Source organism: Spodoptera frugiperda, chromosome 29, assembly GCF_023101765.2.
Source record: "Spodoptera frugiperda isolate SF20-4 chromosome 29, AGI-APGP_CSIRO_Sfru_2.0, whole genome shotgun sequence".
NCBI lineage: Eukaryota > Metazoa > Arthropoda > Insecta > Lepidoptera > Noctuidae > Spodoptera > Spodoptera frugiperda.
In genome coordinates, this window is record NC_064240.1 from 1,022,931 (window position 1) to 1,039,225 (window position 16,295).

Here is a 16,295-nt window from a genome sequence, read left to right on the forward strand (position 1 = left end):
AAAATAAAAATAATCGACTTCACTGAAGAAAATCGTTTAAAAATAACACTAAAATGGTCAAAATAACTTTTATTTCGGAGGTCGGTGTTAAATAAGAAACAAATCATAATAAGAAATACCGAAATGAAAGTCAATTTGATCTTTTTAATGTTTTTTAACCGTCTGTCTTCAGAAAAGTAGTTTCTTTTAAATGGGTTGTTTTTAATAATGGATAATTGGAAAGTGTTTAAAAACGAGCTGAAATATTATGTACCTATATGTATATTTACTTTACTTATTCAATGTTTTCTTAAAACACTTAATAATTTAGATCACTTGTAAATCTCTCAAGGTTGTACGATCTATTTTTAACTTCGCTTTAATTTCAGTGCGCTGTAAAAATAATTCATTCAGTAAGCAGAGAATTACTTAATTTCCTTATATCCAAAGCCAGATTACAGAGAACAGTTTAATTATGTAGTTGCTAAGCAACCCAGTATCCTATAAATACGACGCTTACTAATTCCAATAAATCTAATTATAAACAGTAGTATGTAAGCAATAAGGTACCTACATTACCTAAATATAAAGATACCGGTAGTAAATGCAATTTCCTCATTGCATTTAAACTTACATTAAACGACTTTTTTTCTAGTAATCGCTGGTCATACACAAATTGTTGGTTTATTTAGCGTGAAATTATATTTACTGACTGGTTTTGCCTAAATTTTCGGGTGGGACCGTGAACTTCATGTATTGTGTTTGTGCAGATAAAAGATAGTAAAGTTAGTATGAAGAAACATAATGCTTAATTGAAAGTTGTCCAAAACAACATAATATTAATATGGATGGTATAAAAAAACTACATTACAAATCGTGAAAATGAATCCTTGACCGCCTTCAGTGCTTGAGCGGTCTTTAAAGCAAAGGACCTTGAAAGAGATTAAAGAGTTGACCAACGTATTATTGAGCGTATGATTGAAGAAACGCAATTACCCCCTTCCCAATCCCCGATTCAACCCTTAAATTCCTAACCCCCATAAGGCCAGCTTTGCACTTGTAACGCCACTGGTGTTTCGGGTCATCTATCTTTTTGTTTATCGGCTTATACTATAAAAAGTAAAAAAAAAATTTTCGATTTTTTTACCACGAAGCTTGAAATTGTAATAATTATTTGCTTCACTAGCAGCGTGAATATCACTTACTATCTAAGAAGAAAATTATCCTTAATAGTGTCAGTAACAAGGTATGGCTTGGAGTCAAGAATAAAAAGTAGGTACCATCAAAATCTGCGGTTGAATATTTGCAATATGAAATTGCACAAAGTCCACACCTGTGACCATTCACTGCCACACGTCTGCTTGATTGCAATTATTGTAAAAAGTGGCCTACAATCGAAACGTGTTTTAAGAAGATCAGATTGAGGAGTCGGAGTAAATTATAAGAACATTAACTAGCTGTGTGCTTGTGACTTCGTTCGTGGATAAACGTGTAGTTTATTGTTTTTTACAAGATGATGATGAGATGGCAGAATACGTTCCAGTTTTCTATTATTTTGCGAAAGAAAACAGATTTACCAGAATATTCAATAGTGTTTATAATAATTTTATAATAACTATCGTGAGACATACTAAATTAACTAAAAATCACGGTTTACTCACGTGTATTAATGGAGAAAAGCTCTATTAGTTTCGAGTCACAGAGGGACTCTTCATCATTAGCAGCGTGCGCAGACACGGCGATGTCGCGCAGCCTACTTACTTTAATATTTGTTTCCAATTTCTGTGTTTCTTCAAAATAAATACTTTTTGTGATGTCTTTTCGTGAAAATAAAAATACCTTTATTTCTACGTTTTACTTTCACCTTCTAGAGGAAAAGGTTATTTTTAAACTAGATAATTTTAAAGGCTTTTAACAAATAGGCTACGTCAGCCCCATCGTACCTAAACTAACTTAAACTTATCTCTCTAAAAACTTTTTAAATTAACTAAGTTTTGAATAAAAATATTAAATATAGATAATTATCCCTTCAGTATACAAACACACAGAGCTACAGCATTATTTATACATACAGAAGCTCTATAAACCGGTTTACATTACAAACTGTAATAATTGTAAGTTAGCGAGTCAGGTGGTTCAGGTCAAGTTATGCAAGACTTGTCAGGTCATGATCTGACATTATGACGTCAAAAGGGCACGTACTTTTGTAATGACGTGTCATACATAACGGAGGAAAAGTCAAGCTGACGGATAATTTTGCGTTAGTTACTACAAGTAAGTATTTAGCGTAGGTTATTAATACAAGTTAATACATTGAGTTAATATGAATAATTATACTGCTACATAATATATCTCTTATACCAAATTGTCTCAATATGGCGTCTTATTCTATTGACTCCCCTATTAAACATCTTTTTTTTATAACAAACTCTTCTTACTTTCATGTTACTGTAACGTAACCTTTTATCCCCGAAGGGCAGCGGTGCACATTACGGCACGCTACTGCTACTGTACAATATACACCGATTTTTCACCATTTTTGTTTTAAGTTCCATGTAATAGGGGTTGAGTTTATAGCCATATTATACTGAACACCATTCAGACTCCGTGGTACTACTGAGGAATTTTCGATAAAACGAAAAATTGATATAATACTTTGCCCGACCCTGAGACACCTCACCACTGTCGGACAACTACAACCAATAGACCAACGAGGCAGTCCTAGAAAGGTTTCAAATTATTATTCATATAAAATATCTTCTGTTTTAAATCGTATCTTCCATCTAGCCCTTGTTCATTCTTTACATCATTATTTCAATTCAATACTCAGTTAGTTACATGTGTTGCACGTTTATGTAATATTCACACATCACGGCCTATGTACAAGTCCTACCTATGACTTCACACTAGAAATACCGATCTTGTAAATAGCCTATTACCATCCACGAGGCACAATATGGGTCTACATGCTATTATGTACTGAGAATTTTGAAATCGAAAACCTAATAACCATCTATGTTCACTAATATTATAAAGAGGAATATACCATATAGAGATGGAACCTCGCCAGTCTAGATTACGACCACTAAACATACGAAGCATTTATTAAGTAACTCACTTCTGCCAGTGGCTATGCCTGTATTCCATGGGACAAGAAAGTATTACCCAAGTCAGGTCATACCCTGCCTGTACCTATACTAAATTTCATCAAAATCCGTTCAATAGTTTTAGTGTGGTTGATGGACAAACATCCAAACAAACAAAATTTCAAATTAATATTAGTGTAATAGTATGTATATGTAACAAATCATCAACTATCATAAATCTTCTGATATCTTTAAACTAGAGAAACTTGAATGCCTTGAGTTGGTTAAAACGAATAGCATCCTCTAAAAAATAATTATGCAATTGACTGCAATTCTTTAATAATATAATTGATTAATACGCATGCTCTATGTACTATGTACATATTGTGCAGAAAATATAGTTTAATGGTCTCCGGGATATTACTTAATTATGCACGAATATGCCTAAAGTATTTTTTAATGCAATAATTATTAATTATATTGTGTTTCTTAAACTAGTGTGTTATATTAATTTAACCTTTTTAAATGTCTACGTTACTTAGAACTTACTTACTAGAAAAAGTCAATGAAGTACTTGAATACAAACACATCAGTAAGTTAACTCAAAATAATGGAGAGATCATGAAGAGTCCCGCTGTGGCTCGAAATTAGTAGAGCTTTTCTCCATTAATGTACGTACATTAATGAAGAAAAGCTCTACAAAATTAACTAAAAATCCCGGTTTTTAGTTAATTTTGTATGTTTCACAATATTTTTTAAAAATATACTTCAGTAAGTTTTTTCTTGCATTTCATACACAGTGTATGTTTAAGTCTGCATTTGGCTACCAACCCGCTTTCTGCCAGAACGGCAAAGTATATGCGACATGGTAGCACTTTAACTTGATTTGATTTTTCGAGCAAATAGAGAGAGAGACAGAGAGAGAGAGCAAAAATAACAATTTATTGTTGACTTTAGTTAAAAAGGACGTGAAAAATAATAATACTTTAAAATTACATTAAATATGAACATTACAATACCGTAAACAATAAATAAAACTCCGCGTAAAAAAGTACGCGATTCAATGTCACATGTGTGAAGATAATAAAATAGATAGCATCGCAGGAACAAGATGAAGTGATAACACAAACTTACAAACAAATGCTAAGCATGAGATAGACGAACTTCCGTTTAAAGGAACAAAGAATTTTCGAAATTCACACACTAATTCAAAATAATAAGATACTACAGACGCAGTGGAAGGTCACAGAGACATCAACATTGAAATAATTTACGATGATTTTATATATTTCGCAATAATTATTTCGTAAACAGTATGATGATAACACGCAAATGTTATCCACTGACTGTATGGTGACAAGTTGTCATTGAGAGATGAATCATTCTAGATTGCTGCATCGCTTAATGCAGTTTTGAGTTTCATAACTTTGAAGTTTTTATTATGTTTTTTGAAATTTCAAAATGACGTCGACGCCTTTTATCCCCGAAAGGGTAGGCAGAGGTGCACATTACGGCACGTAATGCCGCTATACAATATACACCCACTTTTCACCATTTGTATAACACAAAGTCCAGATATAATAGGGGGTGAGCCTATTGCTATATACTGGGCACAATTCCAGCCTCGGTGCTATTACTGAGAAGAGAATTTCGAATAACCGAAAAAAGCCCAGCAATATTTATAAAACCCAGAAATCGAACCTGGGATCCCTTGTCCCGCAAGTCGGACTTGCGACAATGTACCTCGACCGACGAAATACCAATTTCATAATGGCATTTACAAGTTGCTTGATAATACCTGTATTTAGTATGGAGCGCCGCCCCTCTCTTCTTCATTTCGTTATGAAGATAATATATTATATATTATACAACGTGTAACAAAAAGGGGGTATACATATCAAGTACACGGCTTCTAGATAACATAACAAACGATACGGTAAGGGTTTTTTAAACTCATTTCTTCATGGTACCAAGTTATGAATTTTTCAAATCGCGCCGCCGCTTGATTCAAAATTAGGTAGACAGGTACTAGGCGATCAGATTGACAGAAGAAATGTTTCGTAATATTAGCGAGTCATCCCTGTAGTGTTTGGACACGTTTGTATGATTTAAAATCAAGAACCATGCGATACCAAGTATTTGGTACAAAATTTTTTTTAAACGTATTTTAAGCTGAAACTTCGTGTAGAGACTCTATTCAACCTGTATTCTTCAGGGCTTCTTGATGTATATGGGTATTTTGTTACACGTTGTATAGATATTAATAGATTCATATTTTTATGACCAATCAACTGAACTATAAATAATAATATATTTGCATTTCCAAATACGTCTGACCCACCACGTGATAGTATCAGGTTCTTTAAAAAAAGATAGCAGTACTCCTTGACACAAAATACCTTCTTCATTTTTAGAAAAATATAAATTAAAAGTGTGCATTAATTTATTATCCTTTTGGCTGGTATGAGATCAGATATTCGTTCGTTTTAGATGCGATGTGGGCGAACATTTTTCCTTATTGTTTGAACTACATGCTCTTGATAAAAACAGAACGATCCATTTATTTTTTAAACGAAGCTTAAAATCTTTCTTCTTAAAACTAGCCACTTATCTCTGTGCATCCCTAAACAATATATCTGTTTATAGGTTTTGATATTCAGTTAACTTTATTTTATGGCATAAGCCGATAAACGATCTGACGGATCACCTGATGGTAAGCAATCGCCGTCGCCTACGGACACCCGAAACACCAGAGGCGTTACAAGTGCGTTACCGGTCTTTTGGGGATAATTAATTTAAGGGTTGTTGGGGAATCGGGGATTGGGAAGATTGGTAATTGCGCCTCTGGTAACCTCACAATGTTGTTTCACGTCGGTTTTTTGATAGTACTACGTAAAGCTGTGGTACATTTCGGTCGAGCCGGCCCATTCGTGCCGTAAGTTGCAGTAAGTTAAAATGTCACATACATCATGTTTCATTTTATTTTCAAATATCTTTCAACACATATCGACTACCAACTGCATGCCACATATTTATCTCTTTAATTACTTACACAATCTATAATACTTGTTTAGTATTAGTAAACTAAGACATGGATCTGCTTATCAAATAGCGCAAGTTGCTAGTTGCTTGTAAAACTAGTTCCAGCGTAGGCGATGTGCATTTGAGCAAGCGCCCGTAGACACTATCATTGCACCCACTGTAAAGTTGTTCAACACAGATTCAAGAATTACGTGACAACAGCATTACTGGGGCAATGTGAATAGGAATAAAATTGTAGAAATATTACTTTATACAGTGTACCTACGTTTGAATTAGTTCATTGTTTACAAGTCGCATGTAATCGCATGGAATCTACAATTTGGAACGAGCAAATAGCTTCACCAAAGGACTGATCGACAGGCAGACGTTATTAATATTATTATATTTGCTTTGACGTTCAAAAGTGCCTTCCTGGTCTATTTAAAATAAATAATTTTGACTTCAACATGGTGCAAGCGATGCATAAATGCAAGGATTGTTGTAGGTGGCGATCCTTATTTTTTGGCTACTTGATCCAATCGTTCGGTTTTGTTGAATTTTTTAAAAGACAAGGTTTGTTAGGTCAGCTATTAACTACGGGCTAGGAATAAATACTACGAAATAGTTCTTATTACTAAAAAGGAAAATCATCGGATTATGATAAAAATCAATCAGTTCAAGCAAAGACAAGATTTGTCCCACATTCTTAATAGAGTAAATTCTTAAGACATCACCAAGGAATGTAGGTCCATATCCTTATATTCCACAATCCACGTTTTCTCTCACTACCTGTTGAATACAACGATTAACTTTGAGATAACCATTACTCATTTACTTACTTAACGTCGAGTTTACTTGCTGTCTTGTTGTAACCATGAATTAGCATTTTAGGAATCATGTATGGCGTAATGGCTGTCAGTAACCTCATTGAACTGTGTATCGATTTATTGCAAGATAATCTGTGGTTTAGTAAGGATAGAGGCTATTTTCATCACTTAAGGAGGACCGGACAAATATCGACCAAATAATACATAATCATAATAAACCCAGTTTCTTATTATTTACTTTGATATATCTTCATCAAATTTTAATATACAACATAGTAAAATGATATGATTACAATACTTTTGTACAATTGATGACACTAAAATTATCATGTATGTCTTGGTCAAAACAACAATTTTACAAGGCTACAATTTTAGATTCCTAGACTATCTATTTTTGGCTCTGTAATCGCCAGTTCTAATTACTTAACTACTGCTGTTTTTTAATTTACTTCTTAAAATTGAATTTTAACACAATTTCTATATGGATTGTGCTAAAAATAATAATCTTTCTGTATAGATTTGCTATTTACGTAGCAAACTACGGTATCTACACAGATGTTAATGAAACCATGCTCATGTATAGGTCGTAAGTGATTGGTACCTAAGCGATACCTTCGCCAAGGATACGCCCTTCATGTACCTAAGTATTACTTAAACAGTTACTAACAGGGCAAGTTCAATGTGTTTCTATTTATTGCTTTATTGCCTTTTATAGTGTTGTAAGTATACTCAATGATTTAATACTACTACAATTCTTTCCTCCAATTATTATGAGGTCTACTCAAGTAATTGATGACCGAAATTAATATTGACGTCGAAGTACCAATTTCCGAATTTATTTCGAAATGAATTAAAATAGTAACTAATGTATGAAAGCCCAAGATGTGAAAGGTTTAGTTAAATTTTAACTTTTGACAGTTATTACTTTTGTCAGTACTTTGCTGTCGATATACGAATACGAACCATAATCGATTTATAATTATTTTTGTAGACAGAAATTAATAAAAACATTGTTTCACCTAACTTCGCTAACAGACAGACTGACGGGCAATAAATTCAATTTGATGTTTCAGAAGTGCCTAATTTAGGATTAATTGAAATAATTGCTTTGACTTTGTCCCAATTCCAAAATTATATTTGGATTATTCCATGAGATAGTAATACTTTTTACTAAGTAGCCATCCGAGAGCTGATGAAATTAAGTTGCACTATTGCTTCCTTACACGACTTACTTTTAAATTAAAAGCTCCATGATTACTTAATCGTACGTTCAAGAATTTAAAGCATACTTTCAAGTAAAACGTATGACATAAGAAAAGTAAAAAATAAATAATTGTGTCGGTAAACAACACCAAAATACTCTTTATGAATGCAACAATTGAACTCATTTTGTGATAACACGATATTGCAAATTTATGTAAACACAGTTGTAATAAATGTAATTGTATGTAACTGATATTCGCGTTTTATATGCGTTAACATGATACAGGCATTAATATCTTTGGATCACGAATCGCTAGTAAAATGAGCGATTTATTTATTGGCTGTTTTTATATGACGTTTATTAAACTGATGAGTCGTATTTGTAGATTGAACGAGGCTTATGTTAACATCTTCATTTGAAAAGGATGTTTAAGTTCGTATTTGGTATACCCAAACGTAGATTACTGACATACTATATGTGTGAATGAAGGTGTTATTGAAAAAGTTGAAGAATGTGGATGAATTCCTGGCGCTCCTCAAAGAGCCATCCAGAGTTCCAGAGCTGCGGACTACTTAGCGGATTTACCGGGGCTCCAGCTCGAAAAGCAAGAGTGAGAACGAGGTGGTTTTACTTACCCCTTCAAAAAAAAAAATGGTAGAAAGTAAATAGTAAACGAATCATACATTTTCGATAAAAAAAGCTGAAAACGAATCCCAAGAATGTACAATGAAACCCAGCTTTAACATCATTGACCAAACAAGTCTCAATTTATTTAGTTTAAATAATCCTTTCCAATTTGCTAGCAGACAGTAAAACTAAACAGTGAACCGATATTAAAGTCATTATAAAAATGGAGTAGCTTAGTCATTAATCGATATAAATAATACTTTAATAGCATTAAAATTATCAATATAAAATATCTAAAACCTAATTAAGTCAGTAAGTCGACATAGATTATGATATCTAATATTATGACTCACTTTACCTGCAATGGACTTTTGTCAATGAGCAAATTGGATGCGAACTTCCAATGAAAGAATTTTGCAAGCGGACACAATTTTTATTTATTTAAAGATGTAAGTATGCGGCCCTCACCTCCATGTAATTGACATGTCCAAGGACTTTACTTGGAAATAGAGCTCTGTATGTAATGTTGGTATGAATGTTCTTATTTCTTAATAACTGTGTTGATTGTCGGGTGAAGTATTATTGAGTATTTTCAGGATTCTGAATTTCACGCGGAATTTGGAATATTGTGAGCCCTTCTAATGTATTGAAAAATTGCTGTTATTTACATAAAGACAATGTGCATTGTGCATCTCTGTCTACGTCTTAGAAAATTAAAGAAAAGAGTAACATTGTATTTTAAACGAAGTTTTAACAACTTGTAAAGACCAACCGACTAACGCTTTATTTAAATTACTTTAATAAGCCATAAAACGTTATAACAACAAGCAATAGTCAAATAATTGCTGTCAAGTTAATTACCGTACAGTTAATAAATAAATAAAATTAAACACCAACTACTTTTACTCATTCACAATTTATAAAACATTGGAATGTGTAAAAGTGATATTTATCTTGTTATAATTAAACATCTTGAAACTTTTACATTTACAGTCTAATAATATTATTTACACTTAATAGAATTTGTAATTAAACACTATATTCACCTGTGAAGTTCATTAAAATACTTACAAAAACAAAGAGTGCACTAAAGGAAAACCCAAGGATAATGGCCAATAACAATAAATATCAAGTAAATACGCATCAAATGTTCGCCAATGTATTCACTAAACTGCAACATACGAGCAAAACATGAACGCCGCAACCTTGAGGCCTTACAAAGGAAAAGCATTCACAGATCGCCATTAGATGATTACGTTAATTATATTTAAATTATATCATTGCTAGCGAACCGGTCGCCTCGAATCTCGGCGTAGACAGATATAGAGCATTTCGGCTCGCTCGATTCCGAACCCCCTCAAAAGCGAAAGTGTAACATGGTCCTATAGAGTGCCGCCATTTTTTTTCTTCGCTCGGCCGCTCTTACCTCGTATATATAGCGAAGCTACGAACGATCACGCATCATTCGCATTCAGGACTTCGCTGACTTCAGTGCAACCTACTAGTGCAGCATCATGAGGCACATGGTGTGTTCAAACTTTGAAATACTCAAAATTACCAAAATTAACAAGTGACAGTGCTAACAAATAATTATAATACCGCAGGGTTGTGACAGTGCCTGGATATGCAAAACCCCCTTGTCCCACTTTTAACAATTTACGCAACAAGGAAATTGCGTACTTAGTGTGTAGTTGTCTGCACCGATGTTAACTCGACCAGTCATTAAAACTACGAGGCTCGAAGCATATTTGCACCAGATAATTAGTCAACTGCGATAATAACTTTCAATTCTATTCTTACAATCACATTTGTTCTAGTTTTGGAAATTAAACTTTGTCTCTTTGTTAACAGCTCGTGGCCGCCAGTCTGGTGGCTCTCTTGGCCTTCGTCAATGCCGAAGAAGCTAAGGCAGCAGAAAAAGAAGTGGCAGTGACCGACAACAAGGAAGTTGCGTCAGACGACAAGAAGCACGAGAAGAGAGGAGTGTTCGACATCGGACTCGGCTATGGACACGGTGGACACGGTGGATTCGGTGGTGGCTTCGACGGCGGTTTCGGTGGCGGCTTCGGTGGCGGCTACGACGGTCATGACACCCACTCCCACAAAACCATCACTGTGGTGAAGAACGTCCCAGTCCCCTACCCAGTAGAGAAACACATCCCCTACCCAGTAGAGAAGAAGGTTCCTGTGCCCGTTAAGGTGCACGTACCCCAACCCTACCCCGTTGTCAAGCACGTTCCTTACCCAGTCAAGGAGATCGTGAAAGTACCAGTACATGTACCTCAACCCTACCCAGTTGAAAAGAAGGTGCCTTACCCCGTCCATGTGCCAGTAGACAGGCCCGTCCCCGTCAAGGTGTACGTACCAGCACCCTACCCCGTTGAGAAGAAGGTGCCAGTGCCCGTCAAGGTCCATGTCCCAGCTCCTTACCCAGTAGAAAAGAAGGTGCCCTACCCCGTAAAGGTGCCCGTACATGTGCCCGCTCCTTACCCAGTCTACAAGGAAGTGCCCTACCCAGTCAAGGTCCCCGTCGACAGGCCTTACCCTGTACATGTCCCCAAGCCTGTGCCTTACCCGGTTGAGAAGCCCGTGCCTTACCCAGTAGAGAAGCCCGTCCCTTACCCAGTGAAGGTCCCCGTCGACCGTCCCGTGCCTGTGCACGTTGAGAAGCCCGTGCCCTACCCCGTCAAGGTGCCAGTACCAGCACCCTACCCCGTTGAGAAGCACATCCCCTACCCCGTCGAGAAGCCCGTACCTTACCCCGTGAAAGTCCCCGTCGACAGGCCCTACCCTGTCCACATCGAGAAACACGTGCCAGTCCACATTGAAAAGCCCGTGCCGTACCCCGTGAAGGTACCAGTCCCCGTTGTTGTCGGTCACGGACACGGCCACGAATATGGTCATCATGATAGCTACTAAGGCTGCAGGGAGCAGACGTTTGAATGTGATACATAAATATAAGATTAGCACTAATACGAACGGGGGGCGTGTAATACCCCTGCATGGATAGTGGTCGTATTACCAGATCCTAGGAACTCGTATTCCACGACCCGCGATCGAACGCACTGAACTAAATACTCTATTAGTCTACTTTTTGTTATTTTTTTTTAATCGGTTGAAGTTACGTTTGAGTTTATGTACCTGTTATTTTAAGACAAAAATAATAAATGAAGTTTTGAATTTCCTTTAACTTTGAATGAACGAACTGATTGTGAAAATAAATGGCCACGCCAATTATGATATTATATGTCTGTTGTTTTAATTCATGCATTGTCCCTGTGTAATTGGGTGTAACGTTATGGGTCTTTAAGTAAGTTTTACGAAATGCGAAATAATATGACCTAGATAGAAGCATCGCGAGCGGATAGCCGCTAGTTACGCGTGTGACGAAACTTGGTACATTTTCACTCTTGACAATAAACAGGCGGTACGCGATCTTTGTTTTGCGTAATACGCGGTTATATTATGCGAGCGTAATCTCACACGATTACAATTAACTATGTTCTATCGCTATTTATTAGCGCACCGTAATCAATAACACAGAAACATGTTTCAATCGCACTGGAACTGGAACTGGTGTTCGCTCGTAAATACATTGCATAAAATTACCGATTCGTTGAGCATCCATTTGTCAAATTGCTGATTGATTACTAAGTTAGCGCTGATCTTTCAAAATCAGTACCTTGGTGTACAGCGTGTGTTTTATGAGCATTAAGTGTTGCAAAATGTCATTACATGCGGCGGTTGTTTACTGTCAACCTTTCTGCGACAAAGTGTCCGATCGAACGGGATTACGCAAATATGAGGCTAATTTTCCACAAGTTTTGTTTTTAAACGATGAAAATACAATGTTTATTGGCATCGTATGGACTTTTATGAAGTTTATTACGTAATAATAAATGGCGAACGAGCTTTGCGGTTTCGGTAATTGGTAGTAAAAAAAAATCAATGTAATTGTGGAGTGGGTAACTGTAGCAATGTGGGTATGTAATAAGAAATCGTTCTCATCCTACACACGTCGAGGTAATTTGAGTGGTATAATCAGTTACTTCGCACTTGCGTGATACATATGCAACTTGTCGGCACTACGCGTATTTTCGCAGTATTTAATATTATGCTAAGCTGTTCGTGTATTGAAATGGTCAGGAAACCTTTACGTAAGGAGAATGTTGTCATACGCATTGTGCCAGATATAGACCACATCCTTTTACGATCAGCCTACAAATATCCACTGCAATTTCTACTCTCATAATCGACCTAAACATTTTATTCGCATTTTAATAAAACTGACATAAATAGCTCTTATTTATTTCCTAAATAAATTAGTCATTCATTACATACTTAATTAGTTAATAATGCTAAAAGAATGCATGAAAATTCACTAAAGAATCCACAACAATAATAGTTCCCGTGGCCTTGAAGGCAGAATATTTGAATGTCTAATGATGAATAAATTAATACATTAGTAGTAATCTTGAACTTAATTTATTTCGCCACAATAGCAGTGTATTTTTAGTGACACTATCTCTACAATATTTCTTCTAGACTTTTGCATATAGATTAAAAATCATTTAAATCAATTTCTAATGACCGTATTTAACAACCATTCCGTAAACTATATGTTAACTAAGATTGACAAAGCATGTAGAAATACCTAAACTTACTTGTATTGTAAGTTGTCACCTATTGATGAAAATCAACGTCGTTAAATGTCACCTATTATCTTAGTTAAGGAATTCGTCATAATTTAAAAAAGGTTGGTAAAACTGGGTATAATTTCTACATTAATTTGCGATGATCATTACTGTCCGTTTACGATACTGTGAAGTAACATTGCATTCCATGGTAAAATCTACTACTGTCACTATGTTAAACTTCTAACTACTATAATCAAATGTGTTGTTGGATGGTGTTCGACTGAAAATCGAGACAGTACTTACTATTTAAAAAAGGCCCCGAACTATTGAATTCTATTTCTTTAGAGAAAAATCCAACAACATTAAGCTCGACGCGAGAATTGGACTTATAACTTTGTGCTTACTTGAAATCACTTAACCAATTTGATATCTGACACTTACAATAATAAGCCTGCGTAACATAATATTAAATCTTCACGAACAAAGTCAGTATCTTTGTAACATTTTCATTGAAGGCATTTGTGATCTCAGTATTGCGTTTGACAGTGTGTAGCAACTGTATTGAGATCGTTAACTGACATTTAAACTCCTGACATATTTGCACATCGAAAAATTTGCACTTGTTTGTTTGTTGTGTTGCACGTGTCGGAAGAGGGAAACTAAATATGGAACTTAAACTAATTAGGTATTAGGTATTTAATTTATTTTACTTGGTGAGTTTTTAAGCTCTACCTATAGTTTAGTTTTAAATATTATGTTATGGCGAAAGTTAGTTACTCAATTACGTCAATGCGACTGGATGGATCTGGGTGAAAATTGAAACAGAGGCAGAAGCAGAAGGTAGAAGGTAGGTAAATGTCAGAAGAATGAAGAAGTTCTGTTGTTCAGTTCTGACTTTGCAAGTTAGTGTCGTCAAATATGAAAGAGCCTTAGAAAAATATTTATAGATATGGCTTAGTAATCTCATCCGCAACACAGTTGGAATTACTCTCAAAATATATTTTCATTGCATGACTCAGCAAAGCTTTCTATTATTTTACTATATTACATTTCATCTATACATGTTTTACCTTGTTGATTTATATTTGGCAATGCTAAACGGTGGAAAGGCCCAGCCCACTATTTAGCTTTATTGACAAGGTTTATTATCAATATATAATAAATAACGTTAGAGAAATACACCAAGCCAAGGTCAGACTACTTTTTTAATAAAGCATCTTCACCTTGTGCAAACATTTTTGTTTAGTTTGATGTCGAAATATAGTTTAGCTGAGAGATAAACATGACAGGCAAATTGATTTGAGATCGTCATTATAATTCACGTTTGAGTATTGTATTCTGAATCACACCTGTGATTCTCTAAAAGAGCACCTAAATAAAGGTGTTAAATGAAGCAACCTTTCTTTGGAATAAAAGGTAAATTTAATTCTTTTTAATGAATATGAATTAAAACCGACGAGAGATAAAGTGATTAGGTATTTTCAAGCTGTAACAGAAACATAGTTAAATCCAGAAAAGAAATCAATCAACAATATCAGACAACATTTTTTACCCGGAAATAAAATAAGAATGCAATAGTCAAAGCATAAAAACTTGTTGAATATAAAACTTAATAATGTTAAACAGAAATTGTGTAGCAACTCTGAGTGATCCACAAATTATTGTTCGGGGTCTGGGTGACATGTGCATGTGAAATTGTATGTTTGTAAACGCACCACAATACAAGAGATGACTCTAATGTAGGACGTTTACAAAAAAAAAAAAAACACAAGTCGTGGAAGCAAAGAAGCAGATACACATACAAGAACCACAGTAAGTGGCCCTACAACCTCCACCAACCAAGAAACAAAGACTCATTGTCCAAATTGAACGTAGAACCTTGAACAGCTACCAAAGCCCTAGTTACACGAGATAAATGCACACAGATACACAGCCGGCGATCATTCAGTAGTTCTAATTCACTTTCTTAACCATACCCATTACGTAAACCGTTCTCCAATAGCAATTGTTAATGATTAGCCGAAGGAATTTGTAGTAATACTCATGCAGACCATACGTTGAAGGTCTTCCATACAATTACATGTTACAGCAATAGTTAATTTAGAAATTAATGACAGTATTTGCTAACCGTCACCAAAGTTAGCAACGTTCTCTTATGTGTAGTTTTGTTATTAGTATTGCTAGCTGCGTCTAATGTTACTATTACTAAACTGTTACTAGTAAGTATAACTTTGCTAGGTGTTTAAAGTTTTATGTATTTCTAGCTTCTCTGACATGGCTTTACCCGCTCTGCCGCAGCTATATGGGTCGTAGCGTGATGTTTTATAGCCCATAGCCTTCGTCGATAATTGCAATACACAACACAAAAAACAAATATCAAATCGGACCTGTAATTATGGAGATTAGTGCGTTTTCAACAAACAAATTCTTCAGTTTTGTATAAGAGTAGTAGGTATATTAGATATAGCATCATGTTATTTGATCCCTGACGGTGTAGATAGTAGTTTTTAATGTTCATAATATTATATTTTTCACTACATTTTTCCTTATTGTGTAACATCACACAAATCCCAGGTCAATACTCTATGCTAAAGAAACCAAAACTCGAACTACACTTTTCCCCAATGGATTAATAATATCAAAAAACAAAAGTTCTATAAAGAACTCACACACTTGCAAAGTCAAAGTCAAATCATTTATTCCAATTAAACCATATACTTAGATACTTTTGAAATGTCTTGCATCTAATATTACATATTCAAAAGTGTATGTATATCCAACCAATCACTCTCGGACGATATTGAAACAATGGACGATCGCAAATCCAAATCTAAACCATCACAATAGATTTATGAAAGTCATTAAAAATTCAAAACGGTAATAATAACATGTGGCCAGACGGTTATGAAATAGC

The 16,295-nt window shown here is 35.0% G+C and overlaps 2 protein-coding genes across 2 annotated transcripts in view; one reads left to right on the plus strand and one right to left on the minus strand.

Annotated features, from left to right (window-relative positions):
* LOC126912734 (angiotensin-converting enzyme) overlaps window positions 1-16,295 on the minus strand; it is a 150,541-nt gene that overhangs the window by 76,926 nt on the left and 57,320 nt on the right. The gene's annotated exons all lie outside the window — the stretch shown is intronic.
* On the plus strand, window positions 10,103-11,991 carry LOC118268651 (skin secretory protein xP2). The gene is made up of 2 exons (XM_035583216.2): window positions 10,103-10,270; window positions 10,596-11,991. The coding sequence occupies exons 1-2, from the start codon at window positions 10,259-10,261 to the stop codon at window positions 11,661-11,663; spliced, it is 1,080 nt and encodes a 359-aa protein (XP_035439109.2). The 5' UTR covers window positions 10,103-10,258; the 3' UTR covers window positions 11,664-11,991.